This window comes from Sinocyclocheilus rhinocerous, unplaced genomic scaffold, assembly GCF_001515625.1.
Source record: "Sinocyclocheilus rhinocerous isolate Xijiao unplaced genomic scaffold, SAMN03320098_v1.1 scaffold205, whole genome shotgun sequence".
NCBI classification, from domain to species: Eukaryota; Metazoa; Chordata; class Actinopteri; order Cypriniformes; family Cyprinidae; genus Sinocyclocheilus; species Sinocyclocheilus rhinocerous.
In genome coordinates this window covers 162,885-189,253 of record NW_015646169.1, presented here as the reverse complement: position 1 = coordinate 189,253, position 26,369 = coordinate 162,885, and the positions used below count along the sequence as shown (strand labels likewise).

The 26,369-nt window shown below is 37.8% G+C and overlaps 2 protein-coding genes across 3 annotated transcripts in view; one reads left to right on the top strand and one right to left on the bottom strand.

Annotated features, from left to right (window-relative positions):
• Window positions 1–409: 409 nt before the first annotated feature.
• LOC107707080 (rho-related GTP-binding protein RhoJ-like) lies at window positions 410–20,279 on the bottom strand. 2 transcript variants are annotated; one of them, XM_016510961.1, is made up of 5 exons: window positions 19,677–20,279; window positions 5,224–5,282; window positions 2,389–2,553; window positions 1,955–2,050; window positions 410–1,619 (listed from the first exon to the last, which is right to left on the bottom strand). In XM_016510961.1, the coding sequence occupies exons 1-5, from the start codon at window positions 19,888–19,890 to the stop codon at window positions 1,473–1,475; spliced, it is 681 nt and encodes a 226-aa protein (XP_016366447.1). In that variant the 5' UTR covers window positions 19,891–20,279; the 3' UTR covers window positions 410–1,472. The 2 variants fall into 2 exon arrangements, with proteins under 2 accessions (XP_016366447.1, XP_016366446.1); XM_016510960.1 differs by lacking the exon at window positions 19,677–20,279 and adding an exon at window positions 16,299–16,901.
• A 753-nt stretch (window positions 20,280–21,032) lies between these two features.
• The window catches only part of LOC107707078 (potassium voltage-gated channel subfamily H member 5-like), a 101,323-nt gene continuing 95,986 nt past the window's right edge, over window positions 21,033–26,369 (top strand). The window contains exon 1 of the mRNA XM_016510958.1: window positions 21,033–21,176. Coding sequence (XP_016366444.1) covers window positions 21,104–21,176 — 73 coding nt within the window. The 5' untranslated portion in view covers window positions 21,033–21,103. The remainder of the gene's footprint in view (window positions 21,177–26,369) is intronic.

The window sequence follows — 26,369 nt, the reverse complement described above, 5'->3', positions numbered from 1 at the left end:
CACCATAAAGAACGCGACACACACGTCTCCCAGAAATCTTGTAGAATTAAACTAATCACATGACGACTTAAAAAACTCCCAAAGTGTTTCCCATTTTGTGTGCCTTATTCATCAGACATTCAGCCAACGTTCCATGGACGTGATGTCTGAGGCTGAAACTAAAGTAATGCTAACTTCCAGGTTGCTCTGTAACTGTTTTAAATTGCATTTTAAAATTGCAGCTGGCAAATGGATTAAGAAAAGCGGTGCTTCATGAAAATACAGTTTAAATATTGCATTTAAAATGATTTATTAATATTTAATTTGTTACATTTAACTACATTTTTAACAATGAAATAAACTGTTTAAAATATTTTGTAATTTAAACATGATTTATTTATTTATCTATAAAGATTTATCTATCGATCGATTTTAATTTTTGAATACATTGGTGATTGATTTCTTCATTTTATTTTAAGTGGCAAGTACAGTTCTCCATACTTTTAGTCTTCCATCGGCTCATTTTTATTAGAGGAAAATTTGAGCATTTTTTAAATTGTCATTTGAGAAGACAAAATACAGGCCCTTTCAAAAATCTACATGTAAATGCGTATGAAAAATATAACTATTACAACACCATTATATGGCATCATTGTTCTACACCTACACTGTGTATAGAGATAAAGGTCTGATGGCTTACAAAAATGTGACTAAGTACACTTCAGGGCATCTCAGTTTTGAAAACACAAGGAAATATGAATGATTCATGGGCTAATGTTGTCACGAATATATAAGTATAGTGTGCTTGACTGTCAATCTTTTTAATGAATAATACATTATTTAATGTATCTTTGGATGTGTAGTTCTGTAGCAGTTTATCAGTGTTATTTGAAGTTGCTCATTTTGAATGACCTAAGGATTTGTGGTAAAGATGCATTTCTTAATCTCGTCTCTCTCTTTTTGTATGTTCTACATCTATTTATGAGTTGGCCGTCCTCCAGAGAATTTCCCTTATTAACTACTAGCTCGAACTGCTGACTCCAGAAAGAGCGCAATATTGATTTGAGGTGACTGAGAGAAAGCCAGCTTGTACGGAGGAATGGATTTTCCTTTTTTTCATAAGCCTTGAGAAACCCTATAATATAGTGGTTTTAAAAAAATCCAATGGCCCAGAGCTGAATCTGAAATGTTTGATTGGCGATTGTCGACGTCGTGCCACATTGGTTCAAGTAACCGCAGTCCCATCTGAGACTTCTTTGGCTTGAGAAGCGAATACTGTAAGGCAACGTGGGGAGAAATTAAGGCACTTGTTTTGGACAGTGTAGCTCTCCTTGAGACACACAAACCGAGGGCAAGACCGCTCATTGTCCTGAGGGACAACAGGCGGATGGAGAAAGGAAGGATGTACAGCAGACTGGAGGCAGTTTAGGGTCTGTTACTCTGCCCAAAGCTTTGGAGGAGAGTGGGCGTTCACAGTTGGAGATGTATTTTCCTCACACGATAGCACAACAGCACCTGCAGGCTGCGCAGCCCCGTTTTTGTTTCTTTGGGCTGAAGATAGTCAGGATGGCCTCCTCAAATACTGTCTTTAGTCCCTTCTGAGTCAGTGCCGAACACTCTAGATAGCACTGGGCTCCAATCTGTGGACAACAATATACAATTTTGAAACAAAACACTCAGCTTTGGGTTAAAGGGACAGTACTTTTTTTTTTTATTTAGTGAACTTTTTATTCACTAATAATTTTTCATTGAAAATCATGCTTGAAAGTCATGGTCACCATTCACTCTCAGAAGCTCAAACACTCCGTTGAGCTTTATTTTGTGTTTTTTCTGAACAGCATGAGGATGAGACCAAATTTTAATGAATCCTTTCAGTGCTTTGTAGCACAGTGATGATAGTTTATGAATCATGCTTTCTATTTTTTGAAACCTGTAAACAAATGACAAAACCACCAAACGTATGAACATTCATCACCTCTCTGGCTAGTTTGAGGCCTTGCTCATAGGTCAATGGCTTCTCCTTCATCTGGAGCAGACGTGCTAGTGTCTTTGGGTCATCTCGCAAGTCAATCTGAAGGAAAATAAATAAATAAATAGTTAAACATTTCATTTAATGTATTTTATTTTCCATAAATATTCATATTTTGACTTTGTTTTGATGACTAATCTCAATGTTTGATCTGATAATAGAAAATAAACAATAACTATTATTATTATTATTATTACTATTATTAATAATATTAATGTTTTATCTGATAATAAAAATACAGCAACAATAATAATAATAATAATAAATTATTTATTTTTATTAATGTTTTATCTGATAATAAAATACAAACAACCAAAAAACTAATAAAAGTTATTATTATTATTAAATCACATCACTGTCTGAATTAGAAACTCTTGCACCTGTGTTCCAATGAGGATATAGGGCACGTGAGGCATGCAGGATTTGAGCTCAGGTACCCATTCCTCCTGCACATTGTGATAGGAAGCTGGATTCACAACAGAGAAGCAGATGAGAAAGACGTCTGTGTTGGGGTAGGAGAGGGGCCGCAGCTGGTTGTAATCCTCCTATATGACGAGTAAAGTAAGATCTGCTTTAGACTCGGTTCATTTCTCTTACAGCTGAAATATGATGCAAAATATCTTTTTGAAAAACAAAATATAAGTGAAAGAGGGCAGATGATTCATTTAAAGGTTAAAGCTTCAATTAAAGCTTTTTTGTCTAACATACCCCACAACCCCATCAGTTGCGCTCAATTTACATAATTATATAAATGTATGAATAAATGCAGCCTTGGTGAGCATAAGAGACTTTTAAAAACATTTTAAAATCCTCTGTTTAAGGAGAACCTGATTTGCAGGTACCCCTGGTTGGGGATCACTGGACAAAACAACAGTGAAACAGTAAAAAATGTGGATGTCTGAGTCAATAAATATAATGTTCTGGTAAAATTTAACTTGTAGAGCATCATTATTATCCATGACTTTATTCTGTCACTTATTATGAAATGCAAATGAACATAAATAATTAGGCCTTTAAAATATCAGTGCCGAATGACAGCTCGGCACCAGCGCCAGCATCTTGTAAAAGTTAGTTCTTCTTAAAAGCCATTGATCTCCTAGTAAGTGATCAATAGAAGAGAAGGGCCAGACATCACACAGATGCTCCTCTGTATCAGTGAACTGCTTGCGGGAGCAGATGTACAGAATTATATAACTTTAATTTATAAGGCAATGTGTGGCGCACTATATTAGTCAGTCTTTTCAATTCTGAAACACAGCAAATATTCGTCATTACAGCTCATACTGTGCTTGCTACAGCTATATATCCTAAGAAACATTTACATAATTATATCAAGCTGAACAGTCATACTCACACTTTAGCTTTCTTTATTACTTCAAGCAAAAACGGTCCTTGAAACAAAGTAAAAAAAAAGTGGCCCTCATTGGTAATGTTGGTAAATAATTATACTGTTATGCAAATCAGTACTCTATAGCACTTTTTACCAGTCTGGTACAGTATCTGAGACATCTATTATAAAATATGCATATAATGCTATTTTCCTTGTATTGCATGTTTTCGCTTACAAAAGAATTGTTTATTCTCTCATTTATTTAAATGTATGCACTGTTGGAAACTACATCCTGTTAGGTAATGAATGCCATCCCCCTGTGCAATGTCAGCAACTGCCAAAGTCCTTATAAGAGAATATTCGTCATGGAAAAAAGAGAATAACTTATAAAAGCAATCTTACCAAGCCAATAAAACTGATGCTGAAATTGTTAAACAGACGAGTGGAAATGATAGTAATGATCAATCATGAAAACAATTGAAGTTTAGTAACAACACAAATGTCAAAAGGCCTTTTTATTTTTATTTTTTAGATTTGGGATAATGTCATTTTTATTTTAAAATTGTTAAAAAATTGTGAATAATTCTGAAGCCAGTGTAATTGTTATTGCTAACTAAAACTGTTAAGTCGTAATTAAAAATAAAGCAGAAATAATAAACTTATAAATATTAGATGGAAAAACTTATTTCAGTTTGTTGCCAAGGCAACATTTCAGATTTTCATTTAAGTACTAAATAACTGAAACGAAAATAAGTTAAAACTCAAACAGAAATATTTAAAAATACAAAAACTAAAAATCACAAAAGCACATATAACGAAATTACTAAAAGTACTAAAAAATAAATAAAATATTGATAAATACTATAATTTCATATAAAGAATACTACAATATCACCACCTGACACTGTATATAGAACTTTTAAAAGTAAAATATAAATAGATAACACAAATTCTTATCCATAATGCTAACACAGATGCTAAAGCTAATTTGGATAGGTCACACAAGCACTGGATAGAAAGTTACCGACTTCTCATATCAAGTTCTTTATGTCTGTTTTTTATGTTTAGACATTGTAATCTGTTGCAATATATATTGAATGATACAGAGTTTTAATATTCTAGGATTAAAACTCTAACAACTGGGGTCCCATAAGATGGGTATTACAGGGATGGCTGATTCTGTGATGCCAGTTTAGACACACAAGAAAAGTAAATAGCTGGGCTTTGGTTCAGACGCATCAGGCTGTATATGACTATGTGAGTTTCCTTTTGAAGAATCACTGCAATAAGCCAAAATCAAAGTCATTATGGTGGGCTGACAGTGACAAAAACTTCCCAACCTGTGGTTTCTTGTAATTTCAAGTCAGTGCTTGCAGCTTTATTTACAACATTATTCAAAACAGGCTGTAAATTATGCCATTGAATGTGACTGTGATGCAAAAGGAGTTTGCATTCAGAGTGATCTGATGCATGGCCACAACGCCATTTAGTAATGTTTTTATTACAGTTTCAATGTAAATCTCGGTGCCATTTCTATATTGATGAAATTAGACTGCCTTTAGACGGGGAAAGTTTAAATTAACCTAGTGAAAAACTTGATTTTTGTGTCATGACTCGATCATCTGGGTAAAACGACAGACTGATCTGGTGATGTATGTCAAACTTCTCCAATCATTTTGTCTACTGAAACCCCGCTCCTTTCTTACAATATACTGCAAGCTCTCATTTAAATCTGCCTTCATCCAATCAACAAATGACGGATAGAACCAAGTCCTGCCCTATGTTTTTTTCAGAAATCCGTTTCACTTGGATATACATTAATATGGAAGAAAAGATCTGCTTCTGATACATTGTGACTATATAGACTTCAGAAGCGTTAACTCACTTGTCCAGCAGTATCGTACAATCCCAGTAAGTGCTGCCTCCCAGATACTGTTACATTCACTGTAAAAAAGAAAACAACAACAAAAAAGTTACATTTATTATGCATATCAAACAGCATAAAACAGTGCAGAATATGCCTGTAAAATGTGTGTTTGTCCAGCAGTGTTTCTGCTCCTGCTGTATCACATCTCTCTGATGCACTTCCAGAACTCTGGACCTGCTGTTTGGTTGTGGGTGATAACGGAGGTTGATTTGGAACAGGACAGCTGTCAACAGCAAGGGGTGGCCAGTTTTGGAAAACAGGGAGGGAAGAGCGGTGTGTGTGCTTACATACATATTTTATTCTGTGTTGTGGATGATGAGGGGGAGAGAACGGCTGTGTTGACACAACTAAAAGGAAAAAAACCCAGACAAGTCAATCTTTTGTCATCAAACAACACACAATAAAAGACCACTGCTGAGACCAGGAGAACAGCTGGACTCAACATTTCACTGAGGTCTCAAACAAACCGCAGATTCTAGTCCGCTGTGTCCACACTCTTCCCAAACTCAGTGCTCTGAAAGTGGTTTGATAAGGCTGATTAAAGGAATGTGAGCGTGAGAGAAGAAAGAGGCTGTGACGTGAAAGGTGGCCCTCACCAGATTCTTCAGGCCTCAAGCACCTTCTGAGACACACTGAATTAAATTCAATCTTCTCAACCCCGTGATGGCCTGGAATCAGTGGTGTAGTGGAGGGTATACGCAGGTATACAGCGTATACCCACTTCTTTATCAGTCGGCTTTGCGTATACCCACTTCTAAATCCCCTCTGATGCGCATCATTCAGTAGTGTCCTGCATTAGCCAAAATCTTGGGGTGAACGAAATATGCAAGACTAGTCTTACGTCACTGTTTATAACACAGGCCATTCATCCTTTGCTGGGCCGCTTAAAACAATGGGGACATAAATTAAGAGTATACCCACTTCTCCAGGCACCACTACACCACTGCCTGGAATACTGATGCCTGGGACCACAAAAAAATTACAGAATATTTCATAACCCATCAACTGTACTGAGCCAGATACCCATGGATGCTTCCAAAATGACCAATAACCTTCCTGTCAGAACCAAAGCACTTCCTGCAAACTGTAGATCTGGCACCCTTAATGAGTCAAGAAGCTTCTGGAAAAGGAGAAGATGGACAACCACTCCAACTTCCCCTGAAAACAAGCCCAGCAAAATGTTCAGAAGAAACCCACCACAAATGATTCAGATAAAACACTCCATTATTATGGCAATAAAAATATGGCAATGCAAATTTTGAGTATAGATGAACACCACTGACTCTAAAAATAAATAGAGTTAATCTTTTATCCTGCTGCTTTCAAACATAAAAAATAACAAAAAGCACCATAAAGGGGCTCTAAAATGGTCCATACAACTTGTGTGCTATATATTCCAAGTCCACTGAAGTCATATTGTAGCTTTGTGTGAATATTGATGTCCAGTTCATGAACAAATTCAAATCAGTTGATTCAATTTACAAAACCATTCTGGTTTTTCCAAATCCCATATCAAGGAAAGTCAGTTCACTCTGTGGCCATATTTGCAATGCCTCTGGCAGCTATTTTGGGCATTCAAGACCAACTCTTATCTGCTTGAATGGAGAAATTCCAAAAACTGGTCGCTAAACTCACATTTAAATAACATTTCAAATAAGCAACAAAATCTGACATGAACTATCCCATTAATATAGATTATTATCAAACAGCATTTAAAAAGTATATATTTCAGGTTGGTTCAGCCAATGCTCATGCAAGCTCGCATCTCAGCACACTGACTTATTCCATGGAAACCAGAGGTTGTAACAACAGCTGTAGCGACGCGATGACTTTACCAATTGGCAAGTATTCCACCATATTGCGAGTACAGTACTCCACTCATAGTTATACAAGTGAACAATCTTGGTATATCCCATCTGAAGTGTACGATCCAGTTCTTGAGTCAACTCACTGATTTCGATGATCCAGTTCCAGTGTTTAACAGCTCACTTGAGGGGAAGATTGTCATGGAATATAAAATAAATTTTTTGATTCTCACTATCACCATCATATGATTTCAAAACACTAAGAATGTACCACAAGTCATATGGACCACTTTTATAATTTTATGGTGCACTTTTTACTTTTTAAATATTTTTTACTTTTCCTTCCTTTTTTTTTTGATTGTTCTCCAAACAGGGAACATTTTTTTAAACCACTTAAAAAAGCTAAAAGTTGGTTCTTAAGTAGGTTGTTTTGTTGATTAATTTGTATTACGTACGTTGTTATTTGCGACTGTACATTTTTGTAAATGTGGAATTTTATTGTAATTTTTGTATTTATAATGCAGTGCCAGTGTACCTGTTACCGGGACTGAAGTTTGTGCTTTACATCAAGGACCACAATGGAAATACATTTTGTTTTAAACTTTATTGTGTTATCCTTGACGAATAGAGTGCATTCACTACTTTTTTGTCAAATAAACATAAACATAAACACTTGATATACTGAATGCATAATTTCAATAGTTCTAGTCAGTCATAAATATAAAAAGCTAAAAGACACTAAAAACCCTAAAACAGTTCTTACGCCAGCTTAACTGTTTCACTTGACAATGCATAATGTTTGTTTCATAAATTATGATTACAAAAAGGGTCTATGCGGCCCTTTTAAAATTCAAATGAAATTTTCAGTCATATCTTACACCGCTTTAAGTGATTGCTAATCTCAATGCTAATTTTAACAATCATGTGCTCAACACTGGGGACAAAGAGACAAATACAAAGTAGCACTAGCTCTAATGCCCCTAGCTTAGCCTCGTGGAGGTACAGGGGGTCACTGAGTAGCCGCCAGTGGTGTCTTTCTGAAAGAAAGGAGTGAGGCATTGCAGCTGTAGAAAACCAGCCAAGCGGTGATTTGATTAGATGTGCTTAGAAGTTCTTTCCCTGTAGACTATGAAGATGGACCAGAAACAGTGGCCTTGAGTCTGTCGCTGTGTATCAGCTGTTCTTGACAGGTTCTTTTACCAGCACAATTCTTTTCCCTTCTTGGGGCTGGGCTAAATAAGGAGACTAATCTTTTCCTCATTTACTGATTCTCTGACTCTTTCTTTGCCTATAAATACAAAACCACTAATACAAAACAAGGCTGGGGTGATGTGAGGTGAAAGTTTGAGAGAAGTAGAGAAATTCATGTCTGTAGGGATGGAGAAGGTTTGGTGGCTGTGAATCAGGCTCTCAGCTGTTCTCTCCGGTCAGCTGCTTTTCCCCATGAGGCTCGAGCTTTCTGCAAACCCCAGCCCCCATTCTGTGGCCTGGAGAGAAATCAATGTTGTGTTACAGTCTCACTCAAGCCAGACCCACTGTTGTGGAACGTTATTTGGGGCGTCAGAAGCCCACACACCCCTCCAGGCCTCAACATTCTTCAGTCCTCTTTTCTCTTTCGCATACTGGCCTGTGACATTGAGTCGGCCACTATATCTATATTCAGTGAGCTTTAGCCTATAAGAACAGTACAGCGAATTGTATAGATACTCACATGGTAATAGCAAGAGACTGCAAATTTAATTTAGACACTTTCCATTCCAGCACCAGTGCATTAGGTCTCAAGTGATAACCATTTACTGTAGATGCTTTCACTGCTCACTCACAATTGACACCCATTCTTCCATGTTGGACTGTTGTCCACCATCCATTCCCATAAAATTGTATTTTAGCAATAAATGCATTGGCATCTTTGATCTGGTACTGGAATCTGGTAATCAGTGCATTGTGTACCATTCAGAGTGCAATCGCAAACTGTTTTATGTCAGTAAATGGGCCAATGCCACCAAATAGAATGTATTTATTTTTTTATTTTTGGAAATGTTTGTTGCATACAAACTTAATTTTTGAGGACAACGACTGTCAGATTTGTCTGAATGCTGTTGTGTACCACACTGGCCTTTTTTAGATCTGAATATAAGGAAGTAAAATTAAAATTATTTGAAATGTTTTTAATTAGAAAAGTAAAGTTTGTCAAGATGGACTATAAATGTTGAAGATTACAAAGCCATTTAAAACATGGGTGTTTCTGGTTTCCTTTATTAGTATTATAGTAACTATATAACTACCGCATTGTCCCGAATATAAGACGATGTTTTTTTCTTGGAAATACATCTGAAAAAACGCGGTTGTCTTATATTCAGGGTCTAGACTTTGACATGTCAATAATACACAACAATACAACAATAGGTGTCGCCAAATACGCATAAAACGAGTGTGCCATGAAATACGTAATGTAATGCGTGTTGTAAAGATCGCGAGTAAAAACAAAAGAAAAAGAAAACCTTACAGCTGCATGAGTCGTGACTGTCACGTTAGCCTGATGGGACCAAACTCCCTTTGTGATTTTAAAACGTAAGACAGTACCCAGATTTGAAGACTACAGTAAGATTTAACTTCTACTGTTAATAAGATTTTGGTAGGCTACTATTAGATGGATAGCCTAAATGTCCTAATTCAGATGGGCTACCTGTTTTTTTTTTTTTTTATGGTATATCAAAAAGTGTATATTTTTTAAATGTGATTGTTGATACATTTTTCCATTTTTTACCATACTTTCAAAACAAAAATTAAAATAGGAAAAATATGCAATATGAGAATAATTGAAGACAAAATGTGTTTTACTGAGAAAAAACAAGATTTGTTTTTTAAAAAGCCTTTTTCCAAAAGGTACATCTGGAAAAAGGGGGGTCGTCTTATAATCAGGGTCGTCTTATATTCGGGCCAATACGGTATTATGGATGTCAGTGTTAATAAACACAATCTAACTGATGGGCTATTTATTTTGTATAGTTCAGAATATTCTTGCTCATGGTGAGGTAAAGGTCAAAACCCTGTGGTTTACAGATTTGCCAGTCCAAGAAGAGATAAAATCAAATGGAAAATGTAGTGGAACGATAATGAAAAAACAAGGTGTTAAATTAGCGATCTGTGCCGATACAACACCAGCTGTGGTGAATGGAGTGTTGCAGCACAAATAGTTAGTTTAAAAGTGCTACTTCACTAGCCTGTCCCTGATAAAAAAGAACTATAGCTTTCCAACTGTAGGTATTTTAATATTGACCACGTGGCAATATCCACAATGCAATATAACTGGTGGATTAGTTGATTTTGTTAAGAGTCTAGTGGGAGCTACACTAGACGATGACTCATCTCAAACACATTAACAGGCACTGTGTCATGGGCCGGGAATGTCATCGGTTTGTTTTGGATAAGGGAATTCTGCTCCCGTCGGATTTATGGACGGAAACCATAGTCCCACATACTGTTGGGTTGAGCTCTAGCTCTCGCAGATTGCAATCACAATGGTTCTGGTGAAAAGAACATAATTTTAGTTCAATCACTCATATTATATTTGGCCTTATTTACATGTCTTGAGTTATGTCTTGTAAATTAGTCTGTATGTTTTACAATTAATAAAAATACTAGGTTGTTTAAATGACATATAGTTGGAAAAGTTAAATTATATGAAAATATATTACCTTTTTTAATGTAAAAGTTTTTGGGTCAGCATAGATGCACAAAATTAATCAAAAATGACTGTAAAGTACTTTACATTGTTAAAATAATAATAATGATATTAATAATAAAATCTATTTAAAATCAAATTAATTCTGTTCTTTTGAACCTTCTTTTCTTCAAAGAATCCTGAAATGAATGGTTCCACAAAAATATTAAGCAGCACAACCATATCAGCATATTCAGCAGTATTAGAATGATTTCTAAAGGATCATGTGACATTGAAGACTGGAGTAATGACTGCTGAAAATTCAACTTTACCATCACAGGAGCAAATTACACTTTAAAATATATTAAAATAGAAAACACTCAAAGCAAACAACAAATGGAGCCTTGGTGGCTTTGGAAGAGACTTCTTCCAATAAAAAAAAATTTCAAAAATCTTTTGAACGATAGTGTATATTAAAACAAAAACATATTCAAAATACTGATATATTCTATTAAACAATATAAATATATCTCCAAATAGCTGCTGCTTGCATTGCTCAGTTCACCATTTAACTATATATTTTGAAAAAAAGCTGCTTATTTATTAATTATATTTTCACTGATAATTTGATTATTGTATTCCCAGTGCTTTCTATATTGCAAACTGTTCCATTACTGCTGAGGCATGAATGAATAAATTCATAGTTTTTCATTTAAGACCAATTCTAGCATAGCAACACAGTAAAGCTTTCAGTGGCCTACAATGGGAGCTCTGTGCTCTCTATCCTACACATTAAGCCACTGTGTGACAATTCGCTACTTTATTATGATGCTTTGTCAAGGCCTCTCTCCAGGGGCCTAATATGAAAGTAAGTAATTGAATGGCCCTGGAAGAATATTGTCTCTTTTCTCTCTCAATCTTTCATTCTGTACTTCTCTGTCTATACTTTCATAACATGTACTGTAAATTATGGCCACCTCTAAATGGTGCTTAAGCACTTTTAATTTTTACAAACCATGACTTAAATTTAAATTCATAACTGTTTGCCAGCACACTATAAAGGAACCAAATAAAAACGCCTTTATATGTCCGCTATTCTTTATGACCACTGTTTCATTTCCTTAAAGGTGAAGTGTGTCGTTTATGCACCACTAATGTCACCAAAATTATTTGTAAAAATTTAAACAGGTTTCCCAAACACTCTCACTCTCTTCTAGTGGTTGGACTGGTTAGGATTCTCAAAAGTCTTGTGGCAAACTTTCAAAATACTTTCTCTTGTGTCTTGGCATGAGAAAGTATTTAAACATTAAAAATAACATCATCACACCTTTAAAGAAGACAATCAGCAGATAATTGCAGAAGTGAAATCATTTTGTAAAAAAGTTATAGAAGTTTAAATGTAGTGTAAAGAAAATGTACTGTACTTTTTTTTGTATTTTATATAAAATAAATCTAAAATTGCTAATAAATTAAAGTCACATGTCTAAATAAGTTATGTTCCAAATTTGAAGTTGATGTAAAAAAAATGAGGTTCCTCTGAAATTTTGTTATAGCCACCAGGTGACATCCAAACTCCATTGAATTTTTTTGATGCATTTTTCTATCACATATGTATACATTTCTCTCTCAGTATTACTTCTATCAAAAAAGAACCACCTTTCCAATGATATGTATTTTGTCAAGATTATGAAAAGTTTAGATTGTAAAATACCCTAATACATTTTGTAATATGACACTTGACACCGCCCACTAAGGGGGAGGAGACCGCTAAAAGATTTCCATAGTAACGCAATGTCCAAATTCAAAATGGGTTTCACAGGATGAATTTTGAGTTTGTAGGCTTTTGAATGATAAATAATTTATGATGATTACTAAAATATGTGATGGGGAAAAAGACAATGAAAAAAGAGTCCCTCCAGTGTGATGGTGACAGTTAAGGGGTTAAAAACCATAAGGTTAAAATCTGCTCAGTCAGGCTTTTTATTGCTTATTTTTTTCATTAGGAAAAAGTGCCTGCATTCAAACTTTTGTTCTGGCAAACCTGACATCCATTTAGTGCAGGGGTGGCGAATGTCAGTCCTAGAGAGCCGCAGCCCTGCAGAGTTTTGCTTCAACCCTAATCAAACACACCTGAACAAGCTAATCAAGGTCTGAAGGGTTACTAGAAAGCTACAGGCAGGTGAGTTTTAATTAGGGTTGGAGCTGAACTCTGCAGGGCTGCGGCTCTCCAGGACCGGAGTTCGCCACCGCTGATTTAGTGTCCTCTGGATGGCCTCACTCATCAGCTTAATTCAACTGCAAGAGTTGACTGAGAATCACACTCCCTGAAGATCTTTCCATCTCATTCAACTCCCAAGAGTTTAAAAGTTTTACTCACTCTTTGAATGAGTTCAGTCTGTGCTTTTGTCCTGAGCCTGCACTGGCCAGCTGGAGGAAATTACAACGCAGGACACTATTAAAATCTTATAAAAAATGAAAAGAGTTCTTCTTTTTTGGCACAGCCCAGGTAAACATGCCTTATTTGATCATGTGGCACATTAGAACGAAATGTGCAATAGAAAATCCTTTGACAATACCTACTTTAAAGGGGTCATATGATGTTGCTAAAAAGAACATTATTTGGTGTATTTGGTGTAATGATTGGTGTAATAATGTTTGGTGTAAAACCCATTATAAATGAGGCATTCGTTGCATCCAGTGGGGACATAATTACTGATTATAATGACTTATACTGTCTTTTTACGCGTTGCGTTGCATCGCGCCGCGTAAACATAAAACCATGTCTGCATTTGTGATCGGAGAAATGACAAACAACAAGTGCTACTCTACACTGCTCAAAACTCGCGTTTGAATCGTCAGTGGCAAATTCTTTATATATAAAAAACGTACTTACAGTCTGTGAGTCAGAACAGCCGGCATTGTAGTCTACTCTACCAGGATCAGGAAACAGTCCTCCATAAAATGTGCTGGACACATCTGAATATTTGGGTTGAAGTGTTCTGGAACAGTGTTGTAAATACAACTTAACCACTGATTTCTAGTCGTGTCCTCTTTTGGAAGGCCAAACAAAGTAGTTTCGCTTTCACAATGAAACACACAGTGTCACACACGGCGGGAGGGTTAGAGTGAGCGGAGGCGGGCGGGCTTGAGAACGGCACGGCCGGCGGATTCGACGAAGGAGCGTCTGGTGGGCTTGCGGCAACCACATGTGACGACCCCGGGCTGGACTCCGCTTCGTCCACGGTGAAAGCCGATCCGGCGATCCACAGGGCGAAGTTGATGTATTTCCTCAGCGACCAGCACGGATCAGCTCCAGGCATGACGAAGCAAATATCGTCCTCTTTTGGAAGGCCAAACAAAGTAGTTTCGCTTTCTCAACGAAACACACAGCGCCTTCACGACATGATGGCGGCGGCAACAACAATACTACAGCGAGAATAAAAGTTACGCCTTCTTTCTTTGTGTGAACATTTGGGCGGCGTTATGCAAATCTTCCCACATTGTGACGTAGACATGTGGGGGCGTGTTAGAACGAGCCGTTTTAGGTAGGCGTGGTTGACTCTTAACTTTTATAAAGAATATCTCTTTGGATTTGAGACTTTAGTCTTTGCAACTTTACAGATCTTCTTTAAGCACCAAGAGCTTGTAACACTCCAAAGAGAAAGGAAAAATTGAAATCGCATCATATGACCCCTTTAAGGTTCTTAGGCAAATTAAAAAGCTATCACAAATGACAGCCATAAAGATTGGGGATAAACTGAGTTTTTTGTCAAAATTATGTGTTTGATAATTTTTGCTAATTCACAAGCTCTTTTATCCAGCCTCAGAAATGTGAATCACTCAGTCATTGTGCTATCATTAATCATCTAAAGACGCTGAATAAGAGATTTAGCTTAAAAGTGCAAAGAGTGTAAATATGAAATGACAGGAACTCTCTCCTCCCATTTCTCTCTGTTCTGTAAAAATTATGACTTTTCCACTGCTAATAACGTCAATTGAAAAGACCTATGCATTGCATTTCTTAGACTGCTGCTGACATCTACTTTTGTAGCGCTAATTACATTAGTGTTATTTTGAATTTTTCATCTTAGAATTTTTCATGGCTTGGGAAAACTGATAATTAGAGATATTAGCTGCATCGGAAATGGCATACTGTCTAGTAGGTACTATATTATAAACTTACTTTTCAATGGTTAAAAAATGTTTTATATAGTATGAAAATGGGTAGTATGAATGAAATTTAGATGTACTACATCCACCATGTTGTTACTTTCACGTGACCTACCAGTGTCCGTTGTGTCCCTTCACTGCCATTCAAAAATCCTCTCCTGTGGCCTCATGGGATAGTAAAGTGTCCATTGATGTTCTCTTCATAATCTAGGCGGATGTTGTAAGTCATCTAGGTACTTTTCGCCAACTGTTCTTTTTCCAATACTATGAATTCGGATACACTATTTTTTTCATGTACTGTTTTTCACCTACTATATTGTATGGAAGGCATGGACACAGGGCTTGTTTGTATTTCTTCCTATAAGTTCTTTCAAGAAGGTTCTTTCTTTATATTTGTGAGGGAAGTGTCCTGCTGTTCTCAGAGGATGTTGAAGCTGACCTGTCTGTCACTGTGTAATAGGACTTGACCCTCATGGGATTCTGGGAGCACACATGTGTCATAGGGGATTTTCCCCTGCAGAGAAACCAAAGCCTTTATGCTTTCCTGCAAATGCGTTTGAGTCAGAGAGAACGAGGGGGGGGGAAAACACAATGGATAGCAACACATTTGTGACCATAAACCACTTTGGTTGTACATACATTTGTGACCACTTTGGTTCTACAAAGATATAACGCTTAAAGTACAGTATTGAAACGCGTTTAGATTCCGCCTGTCCCTGCAATCAACAGGTTGCGGCACCCGCGAGCTCCGACTCTCGCTGATGTGCAGCTTGTTGCTATTTACATTATTTACCTCTTGCACAACATAAATTGTCTTTTGACGTACCTAGCACAGTAAGGTAATCGTCAACGACCTTAAAGAGGTTTTAAACACTTATTAAAGTATTTTTGTTTCAATTATTGTTGAATAATGAAAGGATTAATGGCTGACATTGATTTGGAAGCAAAGCTTTCTGCAACGTACTGTTGCTATGGATACCTAGACCAACGCAACTTCTGTTTGCAAAGCGATTTAAATTGAAAACATTGTTGAAATGTGTATGTATAGCCTATATTTAAATACAGATAATAATACACCCTTTTAAAATTCATTAGGTACAATATATAATTATTATTAACCTAAATTAGGGGGCTCTGACCCCCCAAACTATAATTCGTACCCTGTTTCTACTTTTTAGTCTGTGGGCCTCGATCAGTACTCGCTCTGGCAGTTGATATCTCCTCTTTCAGATGGCTATTTTTGGGACAGTCCCCTACCCGACTGTAGTGGGGGGCGGATTAGGTAGACATACTGTAAACTACACTTCATAAACAGGGATTTCAGTTGAATGCTTTGAGCTGAAAACCATCTTACCTTAATTTATTTATATAGCGCTTTATATAAAACATCTTACCTGCGTAGTGATCGAATACAGTGGGTACATATTCCTCGGGAAAAGCATCATTTGCGTAACTCATCAGCAAACAGGTTTTGCCCACAGCTCCATCGCCGACCACAACACATTTCAACATCTTTTTGGCCGTAGTATCGAGAGGATCTCTGTTACTGCCTCTATCCTCAACCGCTTCCACTGCATTCTGCCTACTTTTCGAGCTGAGAGTAGGCATGATAGTTGGACAAGTCCAGAAACTATATTCTCCACAGGTAGCCAAGTCTTCGGTCGACAAGAAATCTCAGTCTTTGAGACGGTAGTCTTCGTGTGACCAGTGTTAAAAGTTGGCGTGTCGTACGGTGCGCAGGCAAATCCGTCAAGTAGGTGACCCACGCTTTAGCGCGCGCTTCCAAAACAATCCCCCGCCATCGACCGCAGTTTCATGAAAACTCAGGATAACTCCTACAACTTGCATTCCGATAGCCTATTTTATATTTTCCTGGTCCGACGACGAAACCGTTTCATAAACGGTGTCTGTGGCTCCGGTTTATTTCCTTCGTACTCCAAACAGCTTTCCACATTCGCCCCTACGCGGCTACGCATCGTCAGTGTCAGGAAATCATTGGTTTCATTGCGAATTCCATATTAGGCAGGAGTGGGCTGGGAACAATAGGGGCTCTATCCACAGCCTACTCAGACAGGGGACTCCAGCGGCACAGGAGGGGCTAATCTAACTGCATTTCCTAAAATATGGCGCCACAGAGAAGGATGGCACGAGTTGGATTTTCATTCATTCACTTTTTCTTTCTTTCTTTCTTTCTTTCTTTCACCATCAAGCTAACAACAAATTCGTTTTTCAAGCTAACATTAATTTCCCGATTTATAATTCAATAATCAATAGCCTAATTTATCTAGCCTATATTTTGTTCCTATTTTTTATAAGGCGATATTCTCGTGATGAAATGCACTTTAACCTCATGTTAATTCATGTGAAATTTTGTTGAATAAACAAGTTTTATAAAATATTCCTTAAGTTAATGTATTGTATAGTAACTCACTTTAACTGTTAAATTTAATTTTTGCTCACTTAAGATGACATTTACATAATTTTCAGTAACTCTTAAGTTTCCATGTTACTAGTTCGCGCGCAAAAGGCACCATCTGTTGCATGTGTTGCATCTCCATGGCACCGGGCATCGCGCTCGAGATTCCTGCGCCAGTCAATTTTTATCTTCACGACATGGCTGCAGCGTCAACAATACTACAGTGAGAATAAAAGTTATGCCTTCTTTCTTTGCGTGAACATTTGGGCGGTGTTATGCAAATCTTCCCACATAGTGAGGTAGAAATGTGTGGGCGTGTTAGAACGAGCCGTTTTAGGTAGGCGTGGTTGACTCTTAACTTTTATAAAGAATATCTCTTTGGATTTGAGACTTTAGTCTTTGCAACTTTACAGATCTTCTTTATGCACCAAGAGCTTGTAACACTCCAAAGAGAAAGGAAAAATTGAAATCGCATCATATGACCCCTTTAAGGTTCTTAGGCAAATAAAAAAGCTATCACAAATGACAGCCATAAAGATTGGGGATAAACTGAGTTTTTTGTCAAAATTATGTGTTTGATAATTTTTGCTAATTCACAAGCTCTTTTATCCAGCCTCAGAAATGTGAATCACTCAGTCATTGTGCTATCATTAATCATCTAAAGACGCTGAATAAGAGATTTAGCTTAAAAGTGCAAAGAGTGTAAATATGAAATGACAGGAACTCTCTCCTCCCATTTCTCTCTGTTCTGTAAAAATTATGACTTTTCCACTGCTAATAACGTCAATTGAAAAGACCTATGCATTGCATTTCTTAGACTGCTGCTGACATCTACTTTTGTAGCGCTAATTACATTAGTGTTATTTTGAATTTTTCATCTTAGAATTTTTCATGGCTTGGGAAAACTGATAATTAGAGATATTAGCTGCATCGGAAATGGCATACTGTCTAGTAGGTACTATATTATAAACTTACTTTTCAATGGTTAAAAAATGTTTTATATAGTATGAAAATGGGTAGTATGAATGAAATTTAGATGTACTACATCCACCATGTTGTTACTTTCACGTGACCTACCAGTGTCCGTTGTGTCCCTTCACTGCCATTCAAAAATCCTCTCCTGTGGCCTCATGGGATAGTAAAGTGTCCATTGATGTTCTCTTCATAATCTAGGCGGATGTTGTAAGTCATCTAGGTACTTTTCGCCAACTGTTCTTTTTCCAATACTATGAATTCGGATACACTATTTTTTTCATGTACTGTTTTTCACCTACTATATTGTATGGAAGGCATGGACACAGGGCTTGTTTGTATTTCTTCCTATAAGTTCTTTCAAGAAGGTTCTTTCTTTATATTTGTGAGGGAAGTGTCCTGCTGTTCTCAGAGGATGTTGAAGCTGACCTGTCTGTCACTGTGTAATAGGACTTGACCCTCATGGGATTCTGGGAGCACACATGTGTCATAGGGGATTTTCCCCTGCAGAGAAACCAAAGCCTTTATGCTTTCCTGCAAATGCGTTTGAGTCAGAGAGAACGAGGGGGGGGGAAAACACAATGGATAGCAACACATTTGTGACCATAAACCACTTTGGTTGTACATACATTTGTGACCACTTTGGTTCTACAAAGATATAACGCTTAAAGTACAGTATTGAAACGCGTTTAGATTCCGCCTGTCCCTGCAATCAACAGGTTGCGGCACCCGCGAGCTCCGACTCTCGCTGATGTGCAGCTTGTTGCTATTTACATTATTTACCTCTTGCACAACATAAATTGTCTTTTGACGTACCTAGCACAGTAAGGTAATCGTCAACGACCTTAAAGAGGTTTTAAACACTTATTAAAGTATTTTTGTTTCAATTATTGTTGAATAATGAAAGGATTAATGGCTGACATTGATTTGGAAGCAAAGCTTTCTGCAACGTATTGTTGCTATGGATACCTAGACCAACGCAACTTCTGTTTGCAAAGCGATTTAAATTGAAAACATTGTTGAAATGTGTATGTATAGCCTATATTTAAATACAGATAATAATACACCCTTTTAAAATTCATTAGGTACAATATATAATTATTATTAACCTAAATTAGGGGGCTCTGACCCCCCAAACTATAATTCGTACCCTGTTTCTACTTTTTAGTCTGTGGGCCTCGATCAGTACTCGCTCTGGCAGTTGATATCTCCTCTTTCAGATGGCTATTTTTGGGACAGTCCCCTACCCGACTGTAGTGGGGGGCGGATTAGGTAGACATACTGTAAACTACACTTCATAAACAGGGATTTCAGTTGAATGCTTTGAGCTGAAAACCATCTTACCTTAATTTATTTATATAGCGCTTTATATAAAACATCTTACCTGCGTAGTGATCGAATACAGTGGGTACATATTCCTCGGGAAAAGCATCATTTGCGTAACTCATCAGCAAACAGGTTTTGCCCACAGCTCCATCGCCGACCACAACACATTTCAACATCTTTTTGGCCGTAGTATCGAGAGGATCTCTGTTACTGCCTCTATCCTCAACCGCTTCCACTGCATTCTGCCTACTTTTCGAGCTGAGAGTAGGCATGATAGTTGGACAAGTCCAGAAACTATATTCTCCACAGGTAGCCAAGTCTTCGGTCGACAAGAAATCTCAGTCTTTGAGACGGTAGTCTTCGTGTGACCAGTGTTAAAAGTTGGCGTGTCGTACGGTGCGCAGGCAAATCCGTCAAGTAGGTGACCCACGCTTTAGCGCGCGCTTCCAAAACAATCCCCCGCCATCGACCGCAGTTTCATGAAAACTCACGATAACTCCTACAACTTGCATTCCGATAGCCTATTTTATATTTTCCTGGTCCGACGACGAAACCGTTTCATAAACGGTGTCTGTGGCTCCGGTTTATTTCCTTCGTACTCCAAACAGCTTTCCACATTCGCCCCTACGCGGCTACGCATCGTCAGTGTCAGGAAATCATTGGTTTCATTGCGAATTCCATATTAGGCAGGAGTGGGCTGGGAACAATAGGGGCTCTATCCACAGCCTACTCAGACAGGGGACTCCAGCGGCACAGGAGGGGCTAATCTAACTGCATTTCCTAAAATATGGCGCCACAGAGAAGGATGGCACGAGTTGGATTTTCATTCATTCACTTTTTCTTTCTTTCTTTCTTTCTTTCTTTCACCATCAAGCTAACAACAAATTCGTTTTTCAAGCTAACATTAATTTCCCGATTTATAATTCAATAATCAATAGCCTAATTTATCTAGCCTATATTTTGTTCCTATTTTTTATAAGGCGATATTCTCGTGATGAAATGCACTTTAACCTCATGTTAATTCATGTGAAATTTTGTTGAATAAACAAGTTTTATAAAATATTCCTTAAGTTCATGTATTGTATAGTAACTCACTTTAACTGTTAAATTTAATTTTTGCTCACTTAAGATGACATTTACATAATTTTCAGTAACTCTTAAGTTTCCATGTTACTAGTTCGCGCGCAAAAGGCACCATCTGTTGCATGTGTTGCATCTCCATGGCACCGGGCATCGCGCTCGAGATTCCTGCGCCAGTCAATTTTTATTGTTACTGCTCGCGAGTGCGCAGGCGCCAACCAGGGGAGCGCGGAGCCTGCAGAAATGCGAGCGCTCCGTGGTACAAAGGACCCATACCAGTCAGGCACGGCGCAGCGTTACCATGATCTTCTCCATCCCACCGATACATTCCCATCCCACCTGCATCACTTTAACGACCAGCTTCCAGCAAGTCCGCCAGCCTGACCGACGCTGCCCGGCCGCAGAATGCACGGGGGGAAAAGAGGACTGGTGGCACCACAGAACACTTTTTTGGAAAATATTGTCCGTCGCTCAAGTGGTAAGATAATCGCTTTCTTCAGATTGCAGTACCTGACTTTTTTTCTAACTTTAATTGTGCTCAGAATTATGCGTAAAAGTCAAGCTCGTGAGTTTCTTTCCATAAAAATGGGAAACCTACATTTTTTCTGATCAAAGTAAGATTAAATATTTACATATGACGCACCTAAAGTCACTTCTACATAGGGTAATCTTCTTTATTGAGTGCTTAATTAAACATTAAAAACAGAGCTGCAAAACAGAAAAACAGCTAAACTTGATCGCTCTATTACCTTAATAATAGTAATTAAACACAGTTAACAACACATTGCTCAATCGCTTCTCAAAACATTATTTTTACTATTGCTATCCATTAGGCTATCAGCATTAATGTATTAATGCATCAGTAAGACTTGATTATTTTATGACATCAACAACCTACAGTCGGGATGAATCTCACGTAATCTCAAAACGTTTATTTGCGTCAATTGACGCATGTAAAAAATGCATGTATTTTTTTTTGTGTGGAGTCACACAAACAACTATTTCGTCACACAAACAACCTTTCAAGCTTACTTTTGTTAAACTTTAAACCAAATATTTAAACTGTTACATTAAGTTTATTGTGGTTAAATGGATATGTGACTATAAATTATTATTATTATTATTTTTTAAATATTTTGTATTTTTAAAAATGTATTTATGCAGTGTAATCACTTTTTAACAGTGTATATTTTTTTACTTTCTATATTTTTATATTATTATTATTATTATTATTTGTATTATTATTATTATTATTATGATTAGCTACTATTATCCAAACAGTCAAAGAGGCTCTAGAATCATCCTGGGTTTATCTGCATGTTCAATGCTCAGGTGTTTGTATCATCAAATTATTTTTGATCATAGCAAAAGTTAATCTAAAGGTGATGCAGTTTTTCTTGGCTGTTTTGCTGTGGATCTTCTCATGTATGGAAGGCTTGGCGCCTGTGGTGTGAATTGCAGTCATTTTGTCTGACATACATTTTCCATGTGAATCTGCCACAGGTTCTGTAGGAGTTTGTGTAAAAGGACCTCACCAGCAGAGGTCACACATGATTACTGCATCAAAAGCTATTAATGTCTCTTCTCTCGGTTTCACATAAATACACAAACTTAAAAGTTGGAGACACAAATGTGGGTATTTTTGTATACATTGAGACCAGACAGTTCTTTCTAATGAACTGTGTGTGTTTTTGTGCTAATGTGGTGCTCTCTCAGCTCATAATACCATGCCCTGACATTTGCCGTGGGCAGCTCTCTGACCTCCGAGGGTCTCCGGATCTCCCACACACTCTTTACTAAATCTGATGCAGAGCTTGCGTCTTTTGAGAAAAAGAGGCTCCACATTGTTTTTTATAAATTCTAATCGCAGTCATTGTAGTAAGGAGATGCTGATATTTGTATTCTGTGAGCTCCACTGTCATTGTGATCATTGTTTAATATTTAAGTGATGCAGTGAGTGGAAGAATTTCGAATTCTAGTGCAGATGAAGTTGTTCAGCAGATCTCATATTGTTTCTGGACATCCTCCCCTCATCCCATTACTAATTCAAATATGCTGACAGAATCTTGAATTGGCTGGATAATTGATTGTTGCTTTTAAATTTACATTTGTTTTCTTGTCATAGGCTTTTTAAATAACTAATTTACAAGGAAGTGCATGCATTCTATATCTGGATGAATGAACACTTTTACAGCCATCAGTACAAGGCACAAGTCAAAGACAAAGTCAGGATGAGTCAAGAAGTATGTATTGCCTGTCAAGAATAAAAATGAGAGGTTGCATGTAATTAAAAGGCAAGGTTAGAGTCTTCCTTCCCACAATTTCACCAAGGTACATTTAAAAATGTATCTAAAGCCTGTGCCGATATGCTGCCAATGAGCTGCCAGCTCCAACTGAGGCTCCATGCTGACAGTGGTACAAATGTAAATTTAGGAGTGAAGAATAGATAATGTATGGATGATGAGCATTCCAAAATTCTCCTTGTGAAACGTTTTGGAATTGTAGAGCTGATAATTATTTACAATCTGATTATGCAGCTATAAAAAGCCAATAGTGTGCAGGTGGTAAATAAAGGATGTGTAGTTAAGGTCTTTTATGTTGTCTTTATGAAGTTAGTAGGGTAGTAAGGTAAAAAAACATAATTAAAAGGCAAGGTTAGAGTCTTCCTTCCCACAATTTCACCAAGGTACATTTAAAAATGTATCTAAAGCCTGTGCCGATATGCTGCCAATGAGCTGCCAGCTCCAACTGAGGCTCCATGCTGACAGTGGTACAAATGTAAATTTAGGAGTGAAGAATAGATAATGTATGGATGATGAGCATTCCAAAATTCTCCTTGTGAAACGTTTTGGAATTGTAGAGCTGATAATTATTTACAATCTGATTATGCAGCTATAAAAAGCCAATAGTGTGCAGGTGGTAAATAAAGGATGTGTAGTTAAGGTCTTTTATGTTGTCTTTATGAAGTTAGTAGGGTAGTAAGGTAAAAAAACATATTTTTCAGAAAGATGAGACGTGGTTTGGTTTGACTTCAAAAAACGAAAAGTAAAAAACACCACCTTTGTCATTTTCATTGAAACCCAGAAACACCCACAGGCTTTAAATTGCACTTGGCAGGAAAGTTGAACAGGGTATAATAAGCCATGATATCAAAACTCTGAATTATTGTCAATTATGTAATAGCCAAAAATGATCCAGTCTCTGAGCATAATTCATTCAAGATTTTAAATTGCTCAAGCAATTTGTTTTTCATATACCTCTTATATCACCATACGCAGCATGTCCACCTCAAAATAATGAAGCCTTCCACGAATGCAGCTGTTGAAATGATGTAGGTGTTTCTGAGGCTTTGTGTCTCTGTCCCTCATTTACAACCCAACTCCTCCCTGTAGGTCTTCTCCTTTGGTTGCGGACAGCAGAGTTTGTTTGAGTTTTGCCAGCCCACTTAGGGGAATCGAGACACACAGCTGGGGGGTAAACAAAGTCAAATTTCATAAAGCTTTTTACCTGTACATATCATTGTTAGAACAGCAAAAGCAGTGCATATTTCCCTCCAATTTTCTTATGTAAGTAGAGAAACAACTGTGCTGAGTTTTAGTGTGTTGGAGAAACGTTTTGTAGTCAGCTTGATGTTTGGCTAATCAATGACAGAAGGGTTCTCACTGACTGGGAAATTAAATGATTTCAAAAGCACTTTTTGATATTGAGGACAGCTATACTGTACTAGCATTGAAGGCTGACAGTTCTGAGGATAAATTGCATGTATATAAATTGCATATATATGCAATGGTTCCAGTGTTTTTTTCTTATTATTATTATTTTAAAATTATACTATTTTTTATATGTTATTATTTTTATTGTTGTTGTTGTTTTCAGTATGCAGTACTATACATTTTCTCCCGTTCTTATACTCATTTATTCTCTCTCTTTTACCTCCTTAGAACTGTTCATTTGCGTATGGGGTTTATGCAATGTACCATGGCTCGTTTGAGCATGGCTGCCCCCGGCCATCCTCAGCTTGTTCTTTTGTAACGCTTGTCACATTGTAAGGTGTACAGGCACGCTACACATACTCTCAAAGAGAGAAAGACACACACACAGCAAAGGGATTTTAAAATACAGTTAAAAAGAGGAATAAAATAAATGAGACTGAGTACAAACATATACTTTAGCAATAAACAATTAAAGGGAAGCTAGAAGAATCGATAAAGTAGAGTTTCTGTGGTAAAATGAAACTTTTGAGAGAACCAAACATCACAACAGTACAAAAATACCATTAAGGAAATCACGAGACTAGTGCCAGAGACATGTGAGGAGATATGAATGCAGATTAGAAAGTCACAGATGTAATGAAAGTGATACCTTACGTTAACCACAGTTTACCAGAATGGAGAGCTGGTTGTGTTTTGTGTTCACTAAACCAAAGGGAACCAGTATCTGATGTGTATCTAAACTGGAAATACTCTGTTTTTCTTACTTGCTTAGGATCCATAATGGCCAACAGAAAATCGTTTTCACAAAGATCACAGGCACTAAGAATGGTGTACTCCATGTAAATATAGGTTTATCTTAATAGGATCCGTTTCTTCTTCCACTTTGCCTGTAGTCATCCTTCACCGAGAAGCAGGTGCACTAACATACTTCCACGTAGACAGTGCAAGAATACATACCATGCAACAGCATCACATACACAGAAAAATATGAATGCATTATGTTAATAGATCCAAAAATAGAAGAATGTTTGTACTTGTTCAATGTCATTACTTCTCATTGCAGTGACCACCAGGAGTAACATGCAGATGAGTGCAGGAAAGACACTTTGTACCCCCTAATGGCACCAGACCTACTGATGGGAGCATTTACTTGGGGATTCATTTATTACAGACTCCAGTTGCACCACCATCTTTTTTTCTAGCCTAGAAGTGTCACGGAACACTGAGAGAAAACAAAGTTAGATCCAAGTGCAGTTTATTAAAGAACAAATAAACAGAACAGAACAAAAACTAGACAAAAGGTAATCCAAAACACAGGGAACAGAAAACGGCCAGGACCATACAATGGAAGGGGGCCAGGGGACAGAGATAGACCAGGGCATGAGCACAGAACCGGCAGGGTGAAAGGCCAAGGCGGGGCCGGCAGGATGAACCAGCAAGGCCCCAACCACACAGGAACCCCAGCAGATAGCCAGGATGGAGCCGGAGGAATGAGCCAGTGAGGCTCCTGCCAAACCGGAACCCAGGCGGGCAACACTGGTGGGACAGAAAACTCTCTCAGCAACTCAGGTAAACAAGAGCAGAGAGAGTTTAGTACCAGTCTCGACGGCTGCAACAGGACTAGCCGATTGCTCCGCAACGTGCGGGCTCTGGAGTGGACCCTGTGAGCTCCCGGACTGGAGCGAGCTCTGGAGTGGACTCAGAGAGCTCTCGGACTGGAGCGGGCTCTGGAGTGGACTCAGAGGGCTCTCGGACTGGAGCAGGCTCTGGAGTGGACCCTTTGAGCTCCCGGACTGGAGCGGGCTCAGGAGTGGACCCTGTGAGCTCCCGGACTGGAGCGGGCTCTGGAGTGGACCCTGTGAGCTCCCGGACTGGAGCGGGCTCTGGAGCGGACCCTGTGAGCTCCCGGACTGGAGCGGGCTCTGGAGTGGACCCTGTGAGCTCCCGGACTGGAGCGG

Coding starts and splice junctions, on each gene's coding strand:
- LOC107707080 (XM_016510961.1), bottom strand. CDS start 19,890: ATGCCTACTCTCAGCTCGAAAAGTAGGCAGAATGCAGTGGAAGCGGTT. Junction 2,554..5,223: donor TGTACGATACTGCTGGACAA/GTGAGTTAACGC, acceptor CTCGTCATATAG/GAGGATTACAACCAGCTGCG. Junction 2,051..2,388: donor ATATCCTCATTGGAACACAG/GTGCAAGAGTTT, acceptor ATTTTCCTTCAG/ATTGACTTGCGAGATGACCC.